The sequence below is a fragment of the Anolis carolinensis genome, unplaced genomic scaffold, assembly GCF_035594765.1.
Source record: "Anolis carolinensis isolate JA03-04 unplaced genomic scaffold, rAnoCar3.1.pri scaffold_7, whole genome shotgun sequence".
In the NCBI taxonomy this organism is placed as follows: domain Eukaryota; kingdom Metazoa; phylum Chordata; class Lepidosauria; order Squamata; family Dactyloidae; genus Anolis; species Anolis carolinensis.
Window position 1 is genome coordinate 35,070,679 of NW_026943818.1, and position 25,713 is coordinate 35,096,391.

General features: G+C 38.2%; 1 protein-coding gene across 2 annotated transcripts; it reads right to left on the reverse strand.

The window, feature by feature from the left end:
* Window positions 1-1,770: 1,770 nt before the first annotated feature.
* On the reverse strand, window positions 1,771-22,605 carry pwwp3a (PWWP domain containing 3A, DNA repair factor). Of its 2 annotated transcripts, none has more exons than XM_062958918.1 (14): window positions 22,465-22,605; window positions 18,108-18,173; window positions 17,220-17,311; window positions 17,024-17,094; window positions 12,740-13,435; window positions 8,782-8,889; window positions 8,619-8,689; window positions 8,415-8,491; window positions 7,556-7,616; window positions 6,323-6,398; window positions 6,148-6,198; window positions 4,273-4,700; window positions 3,436-3,524; window positions 1,771-2,157 (listed from the first exon to the last, which is right to left on the reverse strand). In XM_062958918.1, the coding sequence occupies exons 2-14, from the start codon at window positions 18,162-18,164 to the stop codon at window positions 2,076-2,078; spliced, it is 1,959 nt and encodes a 652-aa protein (XP_062814988.1). In that variant the 5' UTR covers window positions 18,165-18,173; window positions 22,465-22,605; the 3' UTR covers window positions 1,771-2,075. The 2 variants fall into 2 exon arrangements, with proteins under 2 accessions (XP_062814988.1, XP_062814987.1); XM_062958917.1 differs by having other exon boundaries at window positions 12,740-13,438.
* Between the last annotated feature and the right edge of the window lie 3,108 nt (window positions 22,606-25,713).

The window sequence follows — 25,713 nt, forward strand, 5'->3', positions numbered from 1 at the left end:
GGGCGAGAAGAGCAGGATATAAATGTAATAAATAAAATAAAATAAATAATAATAATAATAATAATGAGGATGATAATAATAATGATAATGATAATAATGATAATAATAATAAATTTAATGTTCGGGATGTGAGAAAGAACTCTTTGCCTTCTGAAGGTTGCCATTGCCCACCTTGATTAGCACTGAATGGCATTGCAGCTTCGAAGCCTGGCTGATTCCTGCCCAGGGGGGGGGGGATCCTTTGTTGGGAGGTGTTAGCTACCCCTGATTGTTCCCTGTTTTATTTATTTACTACATTTATATCCCGCTCTTCTTTCTCACCCCGAAGGGGACTCAGAGCGGCTTACAAATCAAATGAACATACAATATATTAATGGCATTTCACAATATAAGTATTAAATTACTATATTGTACTATATCATTATACTGTAATATTATTAGTAATATTACATTTAATATGTAATATATAATTTACTACATTTATATCCCGGCCTTCTCACCCCAAAGGAGACTCAGAGCGGTTTACAAATCAAATGAACATACAATATATTATTAGCATAGCACAATATAAGCATTAAATTACTATATTGTACTATATCATTATACGGTAATATTATTAGTAATATTACATTTAATATATAACATACAATTATAATAGTGTGTTATTATTATATTGTATTACATTATACAATTATTATTAATACTATATGTATATACAATGTATTATTAGCATATAACAATATAAGCAATCTATAACACTATATTGCAATATTATTAGTAATATTACATGTAATATATAATATACAATTATAATAGTGTGTTATTATTATATTGTATTACATTATAATATGATTATCAATATTATATGTATATACAATATATTATTAGAATAGCAAAATATAAGCATTATATATTACTATATTGTACATTAACACTATATTGCAATATTATTAGTAAGATTACATGTAATATATAATATACAATTATAATAGTGTGTTATTATATTGTATTACATAATAATATTATTATCAATATTATATGTATATACAATATATTATCAGCATAGTACAATAAAAAGCATTATATGTTACTATATTGTACTATAACACTATTGCAATATTATTAGTAATATTACATATACATTACATATAATTGCATATAAATATGCAATTATAATAGTGTTATTATATTGTACTACATTATAATATTATCAATATTATATGTATATACAATATGCAATTACAATAGTGTGTTATTATATTGTATTACATTATATTATTATCAATATTATATGTATATACAATATATTATTAGCATAGCACAATATAAGCATTATATATTACTATAAATTTACTATACCACTATATTGCAATATTACTAATATTACATTATAATATTATCTATATTATATGTATATACAATAATTATTAGCATAGCACAATATAAGCATTATATATTATTATATTGTACTTAACACTAGATTGCAGTATTATTAGTATTACATGTAATATATACAATTATAATAGTGCATTATTATTATTATATTAAATTATATTATCAATATTATATGTATATGCAATATATTATATTATTATGTATTATATAATATATTATATATACAATATATGTATATAGAATTATATAATTTATATATATATATATATATATATATATATATATATATATATAATATTATATTATATTATATTATATTATAGAATTATAGAATTTATAATTTCCCCCCCAAAAAAGATATCAAGTGAGTTCAGGTCCCAGAAAGTTCATTTGTTTTATTTGTGTTCAAAAAAGGTATAACAGAGAACCATGGCAAGGGACTTATTGAGCAAATTTTAGACATTTTGTATAAATCAACGAATCAAAGATGACACAACAGAAGCCAAATAAGAGATATTTCATTTGCTGGAGACTTTGAGGGCGGATTTCTGCAGCATTTTGCATTTCATTGAGGAATCCCACCTCCCAACTTCCTTGAATGGTTACATAAGATATATATTTAAAAAATTAATAATAATATTTAAAAAATAAATGCCAACGGGGTCCTTCTCCCTCGGGTCTCAGGGACTGTCTTCCGCAAGCGCCGGTTTGTACTGTCCTCTCCGCTCTTTCCAAATTTTATCCTCAAATATATACCTTTCCCTGGAAAACACAAAGGGGGAAAGCCATTGTTTGGGGGTCTTGTTCCCAATTGGGATGGATTTGCAAGTTGAGACCCACCCAGTATTTTAAGTTGGACCTTGAAGAATATATATGTGTTACATTCGGTCCAGATCCATCAACCATGTAGGAGCCTTTGAAGAACAAACATATATACATTTTTTGGTTTACATAATTTCTGTTGCGTCATCTCTCCCACAGATGTCGCCTTTCTATCTATACACTGCCCTCTTGTGGTTGAATCTGAAATTGCATATATATGTATTCATTTTAGGGGCTTTATTCCCAAATGGGGTGGATTTGCAAGTCGAGACCCACCCAGTATTTTAAGTTGGACCATGAAGAATATATACGTACTACATTCGGTCCAGATCCACCAACCATGTAGGAGCCTTTGAGGAACAAACATATATACATTTTTTTGCTTTACATAATTTCTGTTGCGTCATCTCTCCCACAGATGTCGCCTTTCTATCTATACACTGCCCTCTTGTGGTTCAATCTGAAATTGCATATATATGTATTCATTTTAGGGGCTTTATTCCCAAATGGGGTGGATTTGCAAGTCGAGACCCACTCAGTATTTTAAGTTGGACCATGAAGAATATATATGTGTTACATTCGGTCCAGATCCACCAACCATGTAGGAGCCTTTGAGGAACAAACATATATACATTTTTTTGCTTTTACATACAGTAATTTCTGTTGCGTCATCTCTCCCACAGATGTCGCCTTTCTAACTATACACTGCCCTCTTGTGGTTGAATCTGAAATTGCATATATATGTATTCATTTTAGGGGTTTTATTCCCAAATGGGGTGGATTTGCAAGTCGAGACCCACACAGTATTTTAAGTTGGACCATGAAGAATATATACGTGCTACATTCGGTCCAGATCCATCAACCACGTAGAAGCCTTTGAGGAACAAACATATATACATTTTTTTGCTTTACATAATTTCTGTTGCGTCATCTCTCCCACAGATGTCGCCTTTCTATCTATACACTGCCCTCTTGTGGTTGAATCTGAAATTGCATATATATGTATTCATTTTAGGGGCTTTATTCCCAAATGGGGTGGATTTGCAAGTCGAGACCCACCCAGTATTTTAAGTTGGACCATGAAGAATATATATGTGCTACATTCGGTCCAGAGCCATCAACCACGTAGGAGCCTTTGAGGAACAAGCATACATACATATTTTCGCGGAACCACTGCTGTCAGAACATTGTCAATAACAATAATAGAAAAACAGATACCGTTTGCTCGCGGGTGGTCCTTTGGAGAATTTCTCCTCAGCTTTTTGGTACTCGATCTGTTCCACGGATGCAATTGCGTAAATGATGGCCTGGTGGGGAAAAGGATTCAAATTTAATCTTATTTTTTTCAGGGGAAACATTATTATTGGGGAAAGTAATAGCTGGCCTGCAAAATAACAACAACAACAACCGCAATTTATTTTTTACACTCCTCTCCCCAATACAGTAATAATAATAATAATAATAATAATAATTATTATTATTATTATTATTATTATTATTATTATTTCGCATCTGATGTACATGGATGACCTGAAGCTGTATGGGAAAACTGAAACTGAAATCCAGTCTCTGACTAACACTTGCAATCTATATATATAAAAGAGTGATGGCATCACGGCGACCCACAAAACAACAAAACTACAGGCCCCCCAACCTAGAAATTTGACAACACAACCCATCATCCACGCCTCTAGGTTGATACAACAAAAAGAAAAGAAAAATAAAGTCCTAATTGTTGGGAGGCATATATAGTAAGGCCCTATTAAAAATGGCTGCCAAGTTATCTATGTTGAGAGGCTTATACAGTAAGTGACTATTAAAAATGGCTGTCACAATGTCTCTGCTGAAAAGTTTATGAAGTGAAGCCCTATTTAAAAATGGCTGCCAAGTTATCTATGTTTGGAGGCTTATACAGTAAGCCCCCCACCACCCTCCACATCGCCTTTAGTGAGCCAAACACCCATTGAGAACGATTTCAAAAGAAAACAGTGGTGTCCCCCTTGTCCAAGCTCATCTCTTCCCCCTGGAAAGCCCACCCCCCGGTGCATTCCTAACCTCTGGGAAGAGGACATCCAAGATGTAGCGGACCCGGTCCCTGAGGAAGCGTGGAAGGACCTTGTCGCGCGTCCGGCGGTAGACCCCTTCTAAATAGTGGCAGACCTCTTCTTGCTGGGCCTCGTCCTCCAGGTAGGTCTCTGTGCACTTGAGGCGCCGGCGGCGGGGGAGGAACTGGGCCAGCCACCGCGAGGACTTCTGCTGCCGCAGGATGGCCTGGAGGTGCCCCTCGGCCCCTTGGGCCTTGACGATAAAATCCACCAGTTTTTGGTTGGCTCTGTCTCTGGCGGCCTGCGTCCGATCGGGGAGCAGCTTCTTCTCCCGATTCGGTCGAGGCGTCTTGGAGGGAGTGCCCTGGCCCTCCTCCTTGGCGTATGGGAAATTCATCAGCGACAGCTGCAGGAGGCCTTCGTTCCGCACCGGAAAGCCTGGAGAAGGAAACGGCGGGCCTGACGATTACACGATCTGACACCGCCGCATCTTAAGCCATACAGTGTCTCCTGCATCCCTCAGGTGAGTCTTGCCTAAGGCTGTTTCTTCCCTCTATGGCAGGGATCCCCAAACTATCCCTCAGACCATTGGAGGGCTTGACTATACTTGGCCACCGAGCAATAATAATAATAATAATAAACAAGAAAACTCATGACCATTCATCATTCACTGCACCCTCTAGGCTATATCTGCCTCGAAGATCTGGTGGCAGAGGACTCTTACAAGTAAAACAAACAGTCAAAAAAGACGAACATGCCCTGGCAGAATATGGAAAACAAAGTGAAGAATCTGCTTTGATTGAAGTCAAAAATCAGAAACTCCTCAAAGCACAGCAGACAAAAAACCAGTACAAGAAAACCGCGCTACAAACTAGAGCAGAATCAGTACAAGAAAACCGCACTACAAACTAGAGCAGAATCAGTACAAGAAAACAGCACTACAAAGTAGAGCAGAATCAGTACAAGGAAACAGCACTACAAACTAGAGCAGAATCAGTACAAGAAACCCGCACTACAAACTAGAGCAGAATCAGTACAAGAAAACCGCACTACAAACTAGAGCAGAATCAGTACAAGAAAACCGCACTACAAACTAGAGCAGAATCAGTATAAGAAAACCGCACTACAAACTAGAGCAGAATCAGTACAAGAAACCCGCACTACAAACTAGAGCAGAATCAGTACAAGAAACCCGCACTACAAACTAGAGCAGAATCAGTACAAGAAAACCACACTACAAACTAGAGCAGAATCAGTACAAGAAAACCGCACTACAAACTAGAGCAGAATCAGTACAAGAAAACCGCACTACAAACTAGAGCAGAATCAGTACAAGAAACCCGCACTACAAACTAGAGCAGAATCAGTACAAGAAAACCGCACTACAAACTAGAGCAGAATCAGTACAAGAAAACCGCACTACAAACTAGAGCAGAATCAGTACAAGAAACCTGCACTACAAACTAGAGCAGAATCAGTACAAGAAAACCGCACTACAAACTAGAGCAGAATCAGTACAAGAAACCCGCACTACAAACTAGAGCAGAATCAGTACAAGAAAACCGCACTACAAACTACAGCAGAATCAGTACAAGAAAACCACACTACAAACTAGAGCAGAATCAGTACAAGAAAACCGCACTACAAACTAGAGCAGAATCAGTACAAGAAAACCGCACTACAAACTAGAGCAGAATCAGTATAAGAAAACCGCACTACAAACTAGGGCTGACAGCTGGCACAACAAAACATTGCATGGAAAGTTCCTTGACAAAATTGAAGGAAAAGCTGACAAGGAGAAGACCTGGCTGTGGCTCACGAATGGGACACTCAATGCTATACAATGCTGGGATTTGTAGTGGCCTTGAAGTACGGTAATACTTACTCATGGCATCGGAACAATATTCCAAGAAGGACCCCGTGAAGGAATTGCATCCTATATGGACAAAAAAGTCCCGGTTGAATTTTTGGATACTAAAAACACATAAAAGGAGTACATGAAACTAGACCCAGAGTCTCCCACACAATAAATAAAACAAAGAGGGACAACAACCACATACCGACTCGGATGCGGTAGTCCTCGATCAAATTGATGCACCAGTTGATGTCGTGCTCGTATTTTTCTCGGGCCGCATCCTGGGGGGAAGAAGAGGACTGAAACAATGACCAATGTCTAGTTTCTTGACAAACATATGTTTATCTCTTTATTCAATAGGGTTACAAACGAATAAGTAAAATAATAAATATATTAATAATAAAAATAAAACAAATGGAAAAGTACCAACAATAATAGAGTAAAATAATAAATGTATCAATAATAAAAATAAAATAAATGGAAAAGTAACAACAATAATAGAGTAAAATAATAAATGTAATAATAGAGTAAAATAATAAATGTATCAATAATAAAAATAAAATAAATGGAAACGTAACAACAATAATAGAGCAAAATAATAAATGTAATAATAGAGTAAAATAATAAATGTATTAACAATAAAAATAAAATAAATGGAAATGTAACAACAATAATAGAGTAAAATAATAAATGTATTAATAATAAAAATAAAATAAATGGAAAAGTAACAACAATAATAGAGTAAAATAATAAATGTAATAGAGTAAAATAATAAATGTATTAATAATAAAAATAAAATAAATGGAAAAGTAACAATAATAGAGTAAAATAATAAATGTAATAATATAGTAAAATAATAAATGTATCAATAATAAAAATAAAATAAATGGAAAAGTAACAACAATGAGTAAAATAATAAATGTAATAATAATAGAGTAAAATAATACATGTAACAATACCAATAATAATAGAGAAAAATAATACATATACCATATATACTTGAGTATAAGCCGACCTGAATACAAACCAACCAGGACCCTCACCCGAGTATAAGCAGAGGAGGATTTTTTCAGTCCTAAAAAAGGGCTGAAAAACTAGGCTTATACTCGAGTATATACAGTAAGTATACAAACGATAATAATAAAATAATAAAACTTTTTTTATACCCCGCCACAATCTCTGGAGCCCAGACAGCACAATTAATAATAATAATAATAATAATAATAATAATAATAATAACAACTTCATTTTGGGGACTCGGAGCAGCTCACATGGGGCCAAACCCAACACATCATATAGCATCATAAAATGAATAGTTAAGACAAGCATCAACGTTAAAAACTAATGAAACAAGTCATAATTGAAATAAAACATAATTAAAACAAAAATATTAAAACAATCCCACACCTTTGATCCCATAGGTTTACTTTATACTTACTATAAAGGCCTGCTTCTCTTCACAATCAAAGTGTTTGAGACTTTTGAGAGAGATGGAGAAACTGCATCAAAAGAAGAGGAGAGGAACAATAAAAAATAAATAAGCCTCTCAACATAGATAACATGGCAGCCATTTTAAATAGGGTCTTACTGTATAAGCCTCTCAACATAGATAATGTGGCAGCCATTTTTAATAAGGGCTTATTGTATAAGCCTCTCAACATGAATAACATGGCAGCCATTTTTAATAGGGCTTCACTTTGTAAGCCTCTCAGCAGACATTGTGGCAGCCATTTTTAATAAGGGCTTATTGTATAAGCCTCTCAATATAGATAACATGGAAGCCATTTTTAATATGGCCTTACAGTATAAGCCTCTCAACATAGATAACATGGCAGCCATTTTTAATAAGGCTTTACTTCATAAGTCTTTCAGCAGATACATTGTGGCAGCCATTTTTAATAGGGGCTTATTGTATAACTCTCAACATAGATAACATGGCAGCCATTTTTAATAGGGCTTCACTTCGTAAGCCTCTCACCAGACACTGTGGCAGCCATTTTTAATAGGGGCTTATTGTATAAGCCTCTCAACATAGATAACATGGAAGCCGTTTTTAATAAGGCTTTACTTCATAAGTCTTTGAGCAGAGACATTGTGGCAGCCATTTTTAATAGGGGCTTATTGTATAAGTTTCACAGCAGAGACATTGTGGCAGCCATTTTTAATAGGGCCTCACTGTATAAGCCTTGAATAGGGCCTTGCTCTCCGCCTGACTCTCTTCCTGGCCTATTTTCCGCTAGAGAAGTCAGAAGGCAGTGTAGGAACAAAAAAAGCGAAAGCTATTTTCCTCCGCCTACCCTTTGCCCTTCTTCTCCATGCCATTCTCTATGAAGAGCACGCTGGCCCTCTTGGTCTTCCGCTTGATGTTTTTCACCTGTCAGAAAGCAAAACCAACCGCTTAAACGCACATAGATCTCTGCTACTCAAATCTCTGCTACTCTGATACTAATAACAAGGTCCTAATAATGATCAAATCCCACAACATTGGTGAATCCTCTTACCACGGCAGGCCAATATGGGTATCCTCGCACTTTGCACCAGACCAGCTTCCCTTTCTCAATAGAACCTAGTTCTGAAGACATGAGAAAAGGTACGCAGAGTGAAACTCGGAGGCTATAAATCTTATTAACTTCAGCCGCGGAAAGTTTGAGTAGGACTTCCCACCTTGAGGGAGGAAGAAGCTGGGCAACTCTTCGTCCTCCTCGTCGCTGCTGAACGTGACGCTGAAGGACCTCTCTCGGACAGGAGACAGAGAAAGGTCGGGTTCCAGGTCTGCGGACAAAAAAAATCACACAACGTTGCTTTTCAAATCTAGCGAGTTCTGTATTTGAAGGAAGGAGCAGAGAGGGACACCCTCCTCTTCCCACCTGTTAGGACACACAGGGGGCGGAGCTAGAGGAGTAGGCGGGGCCTCCTTCCAAGAGCCAGAGATAGGGCTGAGCCTCTATACCTCTCCTGAGAGGCCTTTTAGGATTAAAGGGCGGGGCTAGGGGTGGGGGCGGGGCCTCCTTCCAAGAGCCAGAGATAGGGCTGAGCCTCTATACCTCTCCTGAGAGGCCTTTTAGGACTAAAGGGCGGGGCTAGGGGTGGGGGCGGGGCCTCCTTCCAAGAGCCAGAGATAGGGCTGAGCCTCTATACCTCTCCTGAGAGGCCTTTTAGGACTAAAGGGCGGGGCTAGGGGTGGGGGCGGGGCCTCCTTCCAAGAGCCAGAGATAGGGCTGAGCCTCTATACCTCTCCTGAGAGGCCTTTTAGGACTAAAGGGCGGGGCTAGGGGTGGGGGCGGGGCCTCCTTCCAAGAGCCAGAGATAGGGCTGAGCCTCTATACCTCTCCTGAGAGGCCTTTTAGGACTAAAGGGCAGGGCTAGGGGTGGGGGCGGGGCCTCCTTCCAAGAGCCAGAGATAGGGCTGAGCCTCTATACCTCTCCTGAGAGGCCTTTTAGGACTAAAGGGCAGGGCTAGGGGTGGGGGCGGGGCCTCCTTCCAAGAGCCAGAGATAGGGCTGAGCCTCTATACCTCTCCTGAGAGGCCTTTTAGGACTAAAGGGCGGGGCTAGGGGTGGGGGCGGGGCCTCCTTCCAAGAGCCAGAGATAGGGCTGAGCCTCTATACCTCTCCTGAGAGGCCTTTTAGGACTAAAGGGCAGGGCTAGGGGTGGGGGCGGGGCCTCCTTCCAAGAGCCAGAGATAGGGCTGAGCCTCTATACCTCTCCTGAGAGGCCTTTTAGGACTAAAGGGCGGGGCTAGGGGTGGGGGCGGGGCCTCCTTCCAAGAGCCAGAGATAGGGCTGAGCCTCTATACCTCTCCTGAGAGGCCTTTTAGGACTAAAGGGCAGGGCTAGGGGTGGGGGCGGGGCCTCCTTCCAAGAGCCAGTGATAGGGCTGAGCCTCTATACCTCTCCTGAGAGGCCTTTTAGGACTAAAGGGCGAGGCTAGGGGTGGGGCCTCCTTCCAAGAGCGCAAGACAGGTATAGAGGTTCAGCCCCGTCAGACACTTGGGAAGAGGCCCCGCCCCCTCCTCTAGCCCCGCCTCCTGTGTCCTGGCAGGCACCACAGGACAGGGATAGAAGCTCAGCCCTGCCTCAGAGCTCGTAACTCCACCCATCCCAGTCCTGGCTGCCCATTGGTGGCCCCGCCCACCTCCTCTTGCAGCCCTGCAGCTTGGACTAGGGGAGTGGCTCAGCCCCGCCCTCTTGAGGAGCCACGACCACCCCTCTAAGCCACGCCCCCTTTCCAGTCATATTTTTTTCTGGAAAGGGGGCAACAGGACAAATAAGTTTGGGAACCACTGATCTATACTGACGATCGTGCCATCACCGCCCAAGAAGGGAGCTTTCAAAGGGTTGAACAGAAGCTCTGAAGCTTTAGGTGCTCTTACTGCCTATTACAGGGAAACCAGCTGATTCTTAATCCATGTAAAACAGACATGTGCTTTTCACTTTAAGAACAGACAAGCATCTTGAGCTCTGAGGTTGACCTGGGAATGAATCCCACTGGAGCATTGCAGCACAACAAAATACTGGGGAGTCACCCTGGACTGGGCTCTGAATATCAAGCAAAAAGCAGGTGCTAGAAATAATATCATAGGAAAGCTGACTGGCACAAACTGGGAATCACAACCAGACACAGTGAAGACATCTGCCCTTGTGCTTTGCTACTGGATATGCATGCCCGGTGTCAAATACATCTCACCACGCTAAAACAGTGGAAGTGTAATGAGACATGATATATTATCAAAGAATGTCTACACCCAACACCGCTGGAAGATAATACTGATCAGCCGGTATTGCACCACCTGATATCCGTCAGGAATGAGCAGCCAACAATGAAAGGACTAAGGTATGGACATGGACACCCATTAGAAACATATCCCACGCAGATACAAGGGTCATAATAATAATAATAACAGCAGACAAAAAACCAGTACAAGAAAACCGCACTACAAACTAGAGCAGAATCAGTACAAGAAAACCGCACTACAAACTAGAGCTGACAGCTGGCACAACAAAACACTGCATGGAATGTTCCTTGACAAAATTGAAGGAAAAGCTGATAAGGAGAAGACCTGGCTCTGGCTCACGAATGGGACCCTGAAGAAGGAGACAGAAGGCCTGATCCTTGCAGCCCAGGAGCAAGACATCAGGACAAAGGCAATTCAGGCCAAGATCGAAAAATCAGCTGATGACCCAAAATGCAGACTGAGCAAGGAAACCAACGAAACCATTGATCATTTCCTCAGATGCTGTAAGAAAATTGCACAGACAGACTACCATCAGAGGCACAACTATGTGGCCCAAATGATTCATTGGAACATATGCCTCAAGTACCACCTTCCAGCAGCAAAGAACTGGGGGATCACAAACCTGCAAAAGTATTGGAAAATGAGCACACAAAGATACTGTGGGACTTCCGAATCCAGATTGACAAAGTTCTGGAACACAACACACCAGACATCACAGTTGTGGAAAAGAAAAAGGTTGGGATCATTGATGTTGCCATCCCAGGTGACAGTCGCACTGACGAAAAACAACAGGAAAAACTCAGCCGCTATCAGGACCTCAAGATTGAACTTCAAAGACTCTGGCAGAAACCAGTGCAGGTGGTCCCGGTGGTGATGGACAAACTGGGTGCTGTGCCAAAAGATCTCAGCCGGCATTTGGAAACAATAGACATTGACAAAATTACGATCTGTCAACTGCAAAAGGCCACCCTACTGGGATCTGCGTGCATCATCCGAAAATACATCACACAGTCCTAGACACTTGGGAAGTGTTTGACTTGTGATTTTGTGATATGAAATCCAGCATATAGATCTCGTTTGCTGTGTCATGCTATGTCTTTGTGTCAATAATAATAATAATAATAATAATCACACACTAATAATAATAATAATCATCATCATCATCATCATCACCACTTGGGAAGTGTTTGACTTGTGATTTTGTGACACGAAATCCAGCATATAGATCTCGTTTGCTGTATCATACTATGTCTTTGTGTCAATAATAATAATAATCACACACTAATAATCATCATCATCATCACTTGGGAAGTGTTCGACTTGTGATTTTGTGATACAAAATCCAGCATATAGATCTTTGTTTGCTGTGTCATACTATGTCTTCATGTCAATAATAATAATAATAATAATAATAATAATAATAATAATAATACATCACACAGTCCTAAACGCTTGGGAAGTGTTCAACTTGTATCAATAATAATAATCACACACTAATAATAATAATAATCACACATTAATAATAATCATCATCATCACTTGGGAAGTGTTCGACTTGTGATTTTGTGACACGAAAGCCAGCATATAGATCTCGTTTGCATGTAATAATATGCAATGTAATATTGCATATTATGCAATATTGTAAGCATGTAATAATAATAATAATAATCACACACTAGTAATAATAATAATCATCATCATCATCATCACTTGGGAAGTGTTCGACTTGTGATTTTGTGACATGAAATCCAGCATATCTATCATGTTTGCTGTGTCATACAATAAAATAATAATAATAATAATAACAACTTTATTTTTGTATCCCGCCTCCATCTCCCCAGAGGGGAACTTACTCTACGCAGACCCTCAACCCATCGGTTACTCTACCTTCTCCGGCGTCAGTGCTCGGAAGTGTTGACGGCTCCCCGTTGAGCATCCAGCTTTCCTCTTCCTCCCCTTCCAACGCTGGTCCCTCCAGATCCAAGTCTTCCAGGAAAAGCCTCCGCTGTTTTTTCGGGGTGGGAGATACAGTTCCGTGGTTCTGCGACAGAGTTCCGTTCAAGGGATTTCGATTGTCATTGGATCCCTTCGGGGTCACCTCACCATCCTCGGACACCTCTCCATCCTTGGGAGATGACAACAAACTTGTTTTCTTGCCGACTGTTATAGCCCTGGCACTGCTGGTGACAGTAAAAGATACAGAAGCCGGATAGGCAGAAGAGTCCACAGCTTCGTGGTGCTTTTTTATAGCCTCCTTTGAGGAACAGGGCGATTTGCTCCCCGCTGAGTGGGACCTGAGTGGGCCTTTGGCTTTGGAAATAGCGCGGCAAGGCCGACCCACATGGCGGGGAAAATCCACAGAGGAAAGAACGCGTTCATTTTCTATTGCCGTGGGTTCGAGTGAAGTAGGAGCGTCCCCAGTTTCCTGCTCCTCGACCCTCCGAGTTTGCTCCGCGGTGTCTTTCTGGGCCGGAGGATTGTCTCTCGACAATGAAGCATAATCCAAGAGATCCAGTGCTTCCTTCAGAGCCCGGCGATAGATCACTTCCCTCTCCACGCATCTGTGGCTTTGATTGCTCTGAGCTGCTGAGAGAAACATTAGAAAGGCATCTTTTTCATCCTGAATCAAAAATTTTAATATCTGGCAGGGGAAATAATAATAATAATAACTAAGTATTGCTCAATGGGAAGAAATCTGGAACAAAAAATTAAAATACTGTATATACTCAAGTATAAGCCTAGTTTTTCAGCCCCTTTTTAAGGACCAAAAAAGCCCCCCTCGGCTTATACTCGGGTGAGGGTCCTGGTTGGCTTATATTTGGGTCAGCTTATACTCGAGAATATATGTTACATTTATTATCTATCTATCTATCTATCTATCTATCTATATAAATAAAAGAGCGATGGCATCACGGCGACCCACAAAACAAGAAAACTACAGGCCCTCCAACCTCGAAATTTGACAACACAACCCATCATCCACGCCTCTAGGTTGATACAACAAAAAGAAAAGAAAAATAAAGTCCTAATTTGAGAGAGAGGAATAATTGCTTTTATCCAATTGCTGCCAGTGTAATGCCTCATGGGCCTTGTAGTCCTGCTCCCAGTGCCACCGTGACTGATGAAGATGAAAACATGGGGTTTTTGCCGGCTCAGCAAGAGTCGGAATCTTTCCAGATGCCTAATGTTGATGTTTTTGCCCAAGAACCCATTAAAACAGACCTTGAGCAGCTCTCACCCCCTTTTGTTAGGAGACAGTCCTTTACTGCGGGCAGGAGAGAGAAGGAGCAGCTTCGGAGGAGTTTAAGACTCGCAGCAAAACAAGACACTGATTAGCCATGTTCCCCTGGGAAAATCTAGGGAGTCTCACATCTGGAGAGAGCTGTGTTTCGTTTCCTGTTCTCTAGGGAAAGAGAACGCTGGACACCTGCTTGGCAGCAAAATGAGACCCAGTTAAATGTGCCTGGCACGGTAGGTTCCGTGCGGAGTCAACAGAGCAGCTTCAGGAGTGATTTCGTGTTCTCAGCCTAGTGTGGACTTCGCAAAGTCCGCAAATCCAGTTTCCTTGCCTTGCCTATCCAAGTATTCAAGAATTGCTTTGCCTCGTTCCTAGTCACGGACCTTGTTCCTAGAATCAAGTTTTGTTTCCAGCCTTGTTGTGGATTTACCTTGGACCTTGAAAGACCCTGGACAATTCCCCACACTACTGCTTGGCAATAGTGTGTGTTTCGGTTTATTGGATTTTATCTTTGGACTCTAATATCATTTATTGGACAGAACATTTTTGGCTTATAATTGACCTTATCTGATAGGTCTACTTCTGGACTATATTCTCTACTTGTTTTTTATTATATTATATATTCTCTTAATAAAGATATTAGAAAGATATTGGCCTCTGTGTTCGGTTCTTAGTGCTCCGTTGCCTTGAGCGTGACAGCCAGTTAGAAGGCTAAGCTCCTCCAACTTGGTCTCCTAGCAACCCAATAAAAAATAGTAAAAAACACTAAAAATTAATACAATAAAATACTATAATAACAGAAAATAACTAAAAATTTCTTGTATTATTTTTAGTTATTTTCTGTTATTATAGTATTTTATTGTATTAATTTTAAATAATAAAATATAATAAATAAAAATATAACTTACAATAAAATTAATAAAAAATGCCAATAACGTCAAATAAAAATTACACAACAATTTTAAACCAATACCACCACCACTTTGCCACAGCAACACGTGGCCGGGCACAGCTAGTATATATATAAAAGGATAATGGTGTCGCTCCACCGGGCAAAACAACAAAACTAAAGGCCCCCCAACCTAGAAAACTGACAACACAACCCCTCATCCACGTCTCTACGTTCTTACGTGCAACAAAGGATTCTCCCCCCCTCCCCTCAAACAGGGAAACACCCACTCTTTGAAGGTCCAAACCCATTCGGTACTCATCACTCTTTCATCTCAAAACACAAAATAAAGAGCAACACTCTGAAAGCAAAGGAATTCCATCCAGGAAACAATCAGGGCCACCTAACACTTCCCAACAAAGGATCCCCCCCCCCCCAGGCACGGAACCACCTAAAAAAAGCCACAGCAACACGTGGTCGGGCACAACTAGTTTTTCTCTATTATTGTTGGTATTATTACATTTATTATTTTACTCTATTGTTATTACATTGATTATTGTACTCTATTATTGTTGTTACTATTACATTTATTTTACTCTATTTTTATTATTATTAATACATTTATTATTTCACTCTGATATTATTATTATTATTGCATTTATTATTTTACTCTATTTATTATTACTTGTATTATTTTCCTATATTTATTATTATTATTACATGTATTATTTTACTATATTATTATTATTATTAAAAGGATACATAAGCACATTGACATTGAAGAAGATGAGAATAATGATTTGATCAGAGTTGGACAGTCTTATCTTAAATGTGAGCTTGATATAAATATTCAAAAACATTTAACCTACTGATGCCTCAATTTATGTAATTTTATTGGTACAGTTGAGTCTCACTTATCCAACATAAACGGGCCAGCAGAACGTTGGATAATAAGGAGAGATTAAGGAAAAGCCTATTAAACATCAAATTAGGTTATGATTTTACAAATGAAGCACCAAAACATCATGTTATACAACAAATTTGACAGAAAAAGTAGATCAATACGCAGTAATGTTATGTTGTAATAATAAATAAAGTATAATAAATAATAATAAATAAATAAATAAAGTGAAGTGAAGTGAAGTGAATGTTGTAATTACTGTATTTACGAATTTAGCACCAAAATATCACGATATATTGAAAACATTGACTACAAAAATGTGTTGGATAATCCAGAACGTTGGATAAGCGAGACTCTACTGTACATTTATTTTACTCTATTTGTATTATTATTAATACATTTATTATTTCACTCTGATATTATTATTATTGCATTTATTATTTTACTCTATTTATTATTACATGTATTATTTTCCTGTATTTATGATTATTATTACTATTATTATTACATGTATTATTTTACTCTATTTTTATTAAAAGGATACATAAGCACATTTACATTGAAGAAGATGAGAATAATGATTGGATCAGAGTTGGACAGTCTTATCTATGTAAATATTCAAAAACATTTAACCTACTGATGCCTCAATTAATGTAATTTTATTGGTATCTATTTTTATTTCTGAAATTTCCCACCCTCGGCTTATACTGGAGTCAATGTTTTCCCAGTTTTTTTGTGGTAAAATTAGCTGCCTCGGCTTATATTCGGGTCGGCTTATATTTGAGTATATACAGTGTTTTTTCGGCTGCTGTGTATATATTATTATTATTGTTCTTTGATGTTTCATATTTTATTTTATCACTGTTTTGTATCTGATTTTGCTGTAAGCCGCCCCGAGTCCCCTTCGGGGGAGATGGAGGCGGGATATAAATAAACTTATTATTATTATTATTATTATTATTATTATTATTAGTCAATATCTTACTGAGAAGGAAGAGGAGACATGCATTAGCTGGGCTTTCTAGGAGGGTTGGACTAGATGGCCCTTGGGGTCCCTTCCAACTCTAGGATTCTATTATTTTATATAATAAAATACAGCAAGCAAATATAAGAAAGGCCTTTTTTAAAAAAAGTAAAATATACCTAATTTCGAGGAAATGTCTTCTATAGTCTCCTTCTTCAAAGGTTGCACAACAGCACACGACACATTGGCCCTTTAAGGGAAAAAAAGAGAAAATGAAGAAGAAAGAAACAATTGAGAAAACACTGAATTCTGCTGGGCAATATGTCCAAAAAGGATGATTCAGAACGTGCTCAAATCGACAAAAGGACACTTAACTGTTTCTGGAGGCCGAAGATTTCGACGTGCATGGAAACAGACCCGCCCTTGAGTTTATCATTCTTCCCGGATGTCGGGTTTCTAGACAAAACCTGAAAGGTATAAAAAAATACTAAGAGTTTTGCAGGGCTTTAAAAATCCAATATTATTTGTTATTTATTGCTATATTTATTGCTATTTAGTGTTATTTATTGCTATAATAAACATTATAGCATATAATAAAAATTATTTTACTTTGCTTAATAATGTGTTATTATGTTGCTATGTAATGTTTGTGTTATTTTTATGATTGGAAACCGCCCTGAGTCCCATCCGGGAGATAGGGCGGTATATAAATAAAGTATTATTATTATTATTATTATTATTATTATTATTATTATTATTATTATAAAAGAGCTGTTATTAGAATACTTCTTTCTGTTTTGAAAACATATGGCACTTTATCATTGCTACTTATTTCCATGATATAGCACTTTATGAAACCTGTCCCCACTGGGTTGCTTTTAATTACTCTGATTTTATCTGCTTGGATTTTAATGTATTTGTCTATTATTTTATTTTGTGTATTGTTGGAATGTTTTAAGTTATGTTAAATATGTTGTTGTTGTTCGGGCTTGTGCCTGTTGTGAGCCGCCCCAAGTCCCTTCGGGGAGATGGGGCGGGATATAAAAATAAAGTTTATTTATTTATTATTATTATTGACACAACTACGTTGTATGACACAGCAAACAAGATAGATATGCTGGATTTCGTATCACAAAATCACAAGTCGAACACTTCCCAAGTGTCTAGGACTGTGTGATGTATTATTATTATTATTATTATTATTATTATTATTATTATTATTATTAGATTTAGAGAGAAAGCCACAGAAGGATCAGACATCACCTTTGCTGGCCACAGACGCCTCTTCCATTTGCAGAAGACATATTCCGCCTCCATCATTACCTCTGTCTGTGGAAATAAAAAAGGCAGATATACCGTATATACTCAAGTATAAGCCGACCCGAATATAAGCCGAGACACCTAATTTTACCACAAAAAAACTAGGGAAAACATTGACTCCAGTATAAGCCAAGGGTGGTAAATTTCAGAAATAAAAATAGATACCAATAAAATTACATTAATCGAGGCATCAGTAGGTTAAATGTTTTTGAATATTTACATCAAGCTCAAATTTAAGATAAGACTGTCCAACTCTGATCCAATCATTATTCTCAGCTTCTTCAATGTCAATGTACTTATGCATCCTTTTAATAATAATAGAGTAAAATAATACATGTAATAATAATAGAGTAAAATAATAAATGCAATAATAATAAGATCAGAGTGAAATAATAAATGCATTAATAATAAAAATAGAGTAAAATAAACATAATAGTAGCAACAATAACAGAGAAAAATAATAAATGTAATAATACCAAGAAGAATAGAGAAAAATAATACAGTAGAGTCTCACTTATCCAAGCTAAACGGGCCCGCAGACGCTTGGATAAGCGAATATGTTGGATAATAAGGAGGTCAGTTTCCCTGGTTGTGGATGAACTACAACCCCCCCCCCCCCAAACCCCTCCAGTCATCCAATTTCGGCATATCAGGTATGTGTTGGGTCCAGATCTATCGATCGATATATATATATACATATATATATATATATATATATATATATATATATATATATATCAGTATTGGTATATATAATTATATAATATATATTACATGTAATATTATTAACAATATTACAATATACATAGTACAATATGGTAATTTATTGCCAATGTTGTGCTATGTTAATAATATAATATTGTATGTAAATTTAATTTGTAAGCCGTTCTGAGTCCCCTTTGGGGTGAGAAGGGCGGGATATAAATGTAGTAAATAAATAAATATTGTATGTACATATAATATTGATAATATTATAATGGAATACAATATTATCCTATCAATAATACAATATAATAATATTAATTATATATTATATATTAAATGTAATATTACTCATAATATTACCATATATTAATATATTACAATATAGAAATTTATTTCCAGCATGGTACTATGCTAATAATATAATATTGTATGTAAATTTAATTTGTAAGCCGTTCTGAGTCCCCTTCGGGGTGAGAAGAGCGGGATATAAATGCAGTAAATAAATAAATATTGTATGTACATATAATATTGATAATATTATAATGGAATACAATATTATCCTATCAATAATACAATATAATATTAATTATATATTATATATTAAATGTAATATTACTAATAATATTGCCATATATTGACATATATTGTACTATATCTATATATTGTAATATTATTAATAATATTACATGTAATATATAATACAGTAGAGTCTCACTTATCCAACATTCTGGATTATCCAACGCATTTTTGTAGTCAATGTTTTCAATATATCGTGATATTTTAGTGCTAAATTCATAAATACAGTAATTACTACATAGCATTACTGCATATTGAACTACTTTTTCTGCCAGATTTGTTGTATAACATGTTGTTTTGGTGCTTAATTGGTAAAATCATAACCTAATTTGATGTTTAATAGGCTTTTCCTTAATCCCTCCTTATTATCCAACGTTCTGCCGGCCCGTTTATGTTGGATAAGTGAGACTCTACTGTATATAATTATATATACCAATCCCGATATATTGTACTATGCTAATACTATATAATATTGTAGGTAAATTTAATTTGTAAGCCGTTCTGAGTCCCCTTCGGGGTGAGAAGAGCGGGATATAAATGTAGTAAATAAGTAAATAAATATTTGAGTTCGCAATGTTCTCTGGATGTAGGTGAACTACAACTCCCGCATATCGAGTCTGCTATGCGTAATAGTGATAATAGTAGTGATAATAATAATGATAATAATAATGAAATGATAGATAAGTTATTGAAGGCTTTTATGGCTGGAATCACTGGGTTGCTGTGCGTAATAGTGATAATAATAATGATAATAATAATATAATGATAGATAAGTTATTGAAGGCTTTCATGGCCGGAATCATTGGGTTGCTGTGCATAATAGTGATAATAATAATGATAATAATAATATAATGATAGATATGTTATTGAAGGTTTTCATGGCCGGAATCATTGGGTTGCTGTGCATAATAGTGATAATAGTAGTGATAATAATAATGATAATAATAACGTAATGATAGATAAGTTATTGAAGGCTTTCATGGCCGGAATCATTGGGTTGCTGTGCATAATAGTGATAGTAATAATGATAATAATAATAATATAATGATAGATAAGTTATTGAAGGTTTTCATGGCCGGAATCATTGGGTTGCTGTGCATAATAGTGATAATAGCAGTGATAATAATAATGATAATAATAATAATATAATGATAGATAAGTTATTGAAGGTTTTCATGGCCAGAATCCTTGGGTTGCTGTGAATAATAATAATAATAATAATAATAAAAGCAATAATCATAATAATAGTGATAATAGTAGTGATGATGATGATGATAATAATAATGATAATAATAATATAATGATAGATATGTTATTGAAGGTTTTCATGGCCGGAATCATTGGGTTGCTGTGCGTAATAGTGAGAATAGTAGTAATAATAATAATGATAATAATAATAACGTAATGATAGATAAGTTATTGAAGGCTTTCATGGCCGGAATCATTGCGTTGTTGTGCATAATAGTGATAACAATAATGATAATAATAATAATAATAATATAATGATAGATAAGTTATTGAAGGCTTTCATGGCCAGAATCATTGGGTTGCTGTGCGTAATAGTGATAATAATAATGATAATAATAATAATAATGTAATGATAGATAAGTTATTGAAGGCTTTCATGGCCGGAATCATTGGGTTGCTGTGCATAATAGTGAGAATAGTAGTGATAATAATAATGATAATAATAATAATGTAATGATAGATAAGTTATTGAAGGCTTTCATGGCCGGACTCATTGGGTTGTTGTGCATAATAGTGATAACAATAATGATAATAATAATAATAATATAATGATAGATAAGTTATTGAAGGCTTTCATGGCCAGAATCATTGGGTGGCTGTGTGGAATAGCAATAATAGTAGTAATAATAATAATGATAATAATAATAATAATGTAATGATAGATAAGTCGTCGAGGGTTTTCACGGGCAGAATGACTGGGTTGCTGTGAGTTTTCCAAACTGTCTGGCCATGTTCCAGAAGCATTCTCTCCTGACGTTTCACCCACACCTATGGCAGGCATCCTCAGAGATTGTGAGGTCAGTTGGAAACTTAAGCAAGGAAGGTTTATATATCTATGGAATAATGTCCAGGGTAGGAGAAAGAACTCTTCTTTGAGGCAAGAATGTTGCAGTTGGGCAGCTTGATTAGCATTGAATAGCCTTGCAGTTTCAAGGCCTGGCTGCTTCCTGCCCTGGGGGAAAACCTTTGTTGGGAGGTCAAAAATAGTTTATTGTACAGGCCCAAGGCCATGACAAAAAAGCAACAATAGTACCCTTGGAGCAATAGACTCCAAAGGAGGTGTTAGCTGGCCCTGATTGTTTCCTGTCTGGAATTCTCCTGTTTTCTGAGTGTTGCTTTTTATTTCTTGTCCTGGTTTTAAAGTACTTATAACTCCAAAATATCAGGCTAATTCCCCTCAAAACCCACCAGTATTCCAATGTCGGAATATCGAGTCTGCATGCCAAGTTTGGTCCAGATCCATCACTGTTTGGCTTCATAGTACGCTTTGGATGTAGGTGAACTACAACTCCTACAAAGTGGGCAAATCCCACACCAATACAGAAAGCACTGGGGTGTCTGTGGTGAAGGAAACACAAGAAAATTGTTCCTGAATGACAGCCTTCACATGGGTGGTGGTTAGCCACACCAGCAACCTCCCAAGAAAGGATTCCCCCGGGCAGGAAGCAGCCAGTCTTCGAAGCTGCAAGGCTATTCAGTGCTAATCAAAGTGGCCAATGGCAGCATTCCCACTTGGGGTTCTTTCTCCCTCCCTGGACATTATTCCACAGAGATATAAACACAGACAGACAGATATATATATATATATATTCCTCGTTTCCAAAACACCTCACAACCTCCAATAGATGTGGGCGAAACGTCAGGAGAGGATGCTACTGGGACACGGCCAGGCCAGCCCGGGAAACTCACAGCCGCCCACGGTTATCGTGTGTCCCCCCCTCCCCCCTCGCCTCTTAATTGAACAACGTTAATTAACGTTAATTAATTCTACCTCAACGTTGAGGAAAGCGGGCCTCGAACTCCGCCTCACACTTCCTCCTTTTGGGCCGTTGGCGGTGACGTCAGCGCGCGGCCACGCCCCCCTCAACCGCTCACTTTTGGCGGCAAACGGCGGGGAGCCAATGAGAGCCGAGGGTTTCCTCTTCCCGCCCGCCCCTCCTCGGGCATCCCGCCAATCAGAGGGAACGACGAGGCACGCGCATATAGCGCTGCTCTTAATCGCCACAATTCTCCTCAGCGAGCGAGCGCGAGACGCTTTTTAAAGAGCCATCGCCCATTGGAAGACGAGTTGGAGGAGGGCGGGGAAACACACAGGGAGTAGCCAATCAAAAGAGGCGCTTGACTCTCCCGTCCTCTTTGATTGGACAAGAAAGCAGTCAATTTTCTTACCTGTCTTTTGAGCGTGAGGGCTGCTTATTTCCTTTCGCTGCCTCAGCAAATGGAAACGTGTTTAATAATATATTTTTCTACTTAAAGCCTTGGAAACTAGGCAAGTTGGGAGAAAGATCTCTTCTCTGTTTGATGCAATTGTGAATGAGGCCATTAGCCACCTTGATTAGCACTGAATAGCCTGGCTGCTTCCTGCCTGGGGAACATCCTTTGTTGGGAGGTGTTAGCTGGCCCTGATTGTTTCTTGCGCATATCCACTCTTGTTAAAGTCACAAGTAATGTAACACGGATCTGTTTTCTACAACTCTGCCTGAGAGTAAGTAATCTCAAACTACAACAGAGTCTTGCTTATCCAACCTTCACTTATCCAACGTTCTGGATTATCCAACGCAGTCTGCCTTTTAGTGCTCAGTGTTTTTGTAGTCAATGTAGGGTGGCCTTTTGCAGTTGGCAGATTATAATTTTGTTGATGCCTATTGTTTCCAAATGCCGGCTGAGATCTTTTGGCACGGCACCCACTGGGACCACCTGCACTGGTTTCTGCCAGAGTCTTTGAAGTTCAATCTTGAGGTCCTGAGAGCGGCTGAGTTTTTCCTGTTGTTTTTCGTCACCTGGGATGGCGACATCAATGATCCAAACCTTGTTCTTTTCCACAACTGTGATGTCTGGTGTGTTGTGTTCCAGAACTTTGTCAGTCTGGATTCGGAAGTCCCACAGTATCTCTGCGTGCTCATTTTTCAATACTTTTGCAGGTTTGTGATCCCACCAGTTCTTTGCTGCTGGGAGGTGGGACTTGAGGCATAAGTTCCAATGAATCATTTGGGCCACATAGTTGTGCCTCTGTTTGTAGTCTGTCTGTGCGATTTTCTTACAGCAGCTGAGGATATGATCAAAGGTTTCATCAGTTTCCTTGCACAGTCTGCATTTTGGGTCATCAGCTGATTTTTCAATCTTGGTCTTAATTGCCTTTGTTCTGATGTCTTGCTCCTGGGCTGCAAGGATCAGGCCTTCTGTCTCCTTCTTCAGGGTCCCATTCATGAGCCAGAGCCAGGTCTTCTCCTTGTCAGCTTTTCCTTCAATTTTGTCAAGGAACTTTCCAGGCAATGTTTTGTTGTGCCAGCTGTCAGCTCTAGTTTGTAGTGCGGTTTTCTTGTAGTGGTTTTTGTCTGCCGTGCTTTGAGGAGTTTCTGATTTTTGACTTCAATCAAAGCAGGTTCTTCACTTTGCTTTACATATTCTGCCAGGGCATGTTTGTCTTCTTATTATTTTTGTCAAGGAACTTTCCATGCAATGTTTTGTTGTGCCAGCTCTCAGCTCTAGTTTGTAGTGCAGTTTTCTTGTACTGATTCTGCTCTAGTTTGTAGTGCGGTTTTCTTGTACTGGTTTTTTGTCTGCCGTGCTTTGAGGAGTTTCTGATTTTTGACTTCAATCAAAACAGGTTCTTCACTTTACTTTACATATTCTGCCAGGGCATGTTCTTCTTATTATTATTTTTGTCAAGGAACTTTCCATGCAATGTTTTGTGGTGCCAGCTGTCAGCTCTAGTTTGTAGTGTGGCTTTCTTGTACTGGTTTTTTGTCTGCCGTGCTTTGAGGAGTTTCTGATTTTTGACTTCAATCAAAGCACGTTCTTCACTTTACTTTACATATTCTGCCAGGGCATGTTCTTCTTCTTATTTTTTTTGTCAAGGAACTTTCCGTGCAATGTTTTGTTGTGCCAGCTCTCAGCTCTAGTTTGTAGTGCGGTTTTCTTGTACCTTTTTTTGTCTGCTGTGCTTTGAAGAGTTTCTGATTTTTGACTTCAATCAAAGCAGGTTCTTCACTTTGCTTTACATATTCTGCCAGGGCATGTTCTTCTTCTTATTTTTTTTGTCAAGGAACTTTCCGTGCAATGTTTTGTTGTGCCAGCTCTCAGCTCTAGTTTGTAGTGCGGTTTTCTTGTACTGATTCTGCTCTAGTTTGTAGTGCGGTTTTCTTGTACTGATTCTGCTCTAGTTTGTAGTGTGGTTTTCTTGTACTGATTCTGCTCTAGTTTGTAGTGCGGGTTTCTTGTACTGATTCTGCTCTACTTTGTAGTGCTGTTTTCTTGTACTGACTCTGCTCTAGTTTGTAGTGCGGTTTTCTTGTACTGATTCTGCTCTAGTTTGTAGTGCGGTTTTCTTGTACTGATTCTGCTCTAGTTTGTAGTGCGGTTTTCTTGTACTGATTCTGCTCTAGTTTGTAGTGCGGGTTTCTTGTACTGATTCTGCTCTAGTTTGTAGTGCGGTTTTCTTGAACTGATTCTGCTCTAGTTTGTAGTGCGGTTTCTTGTACTGATTCTGCTCTAGTTTGTAGTGCGGGTTTCTTGTACTGATTCTGCTCTAGTTTGTAGTGCGGTTTTCTTGTACTGATTCTGCTCTAGTTTGTAGTGTGGTTTTCTTGTACTGATTCTGCTCTAGTTTGTAGTGCGGTTTTCTTGTACTGACTCTGCTCTAGTTTGTAGTGCGGTTTTCTTGTACTGATTCTGCTCTAGTTTGTAGTGCGGTTTTCTTGTACTGACTCTGCTCTAGTTTGTAGTGCGGTTTTCTTGTACTGATTCTGCTCTAGTTTGTAGTGCGGTTTTCTTGTACTGATTCTGCTCTAGTTCGTAGTGCGGTTTTCTTGTACTGATTCTGCTCTAGTTTGTAGTGCGGGTTTCTTGTACTGATTCTGCTCTAGTTTGTAGTGCGGTTTTCTTGAACTGATTCTGCTCTAGTTTGTAGTGCGGTTTTCTTGTACTGATTCTGCTCTAGTTTGTAGTGCGGGTTTCTTGTACTGATTCTGCTCTAGTTTGTAGTGCGGTTTTCTTGTACTGGTGTTTTGTCTGTCTGATT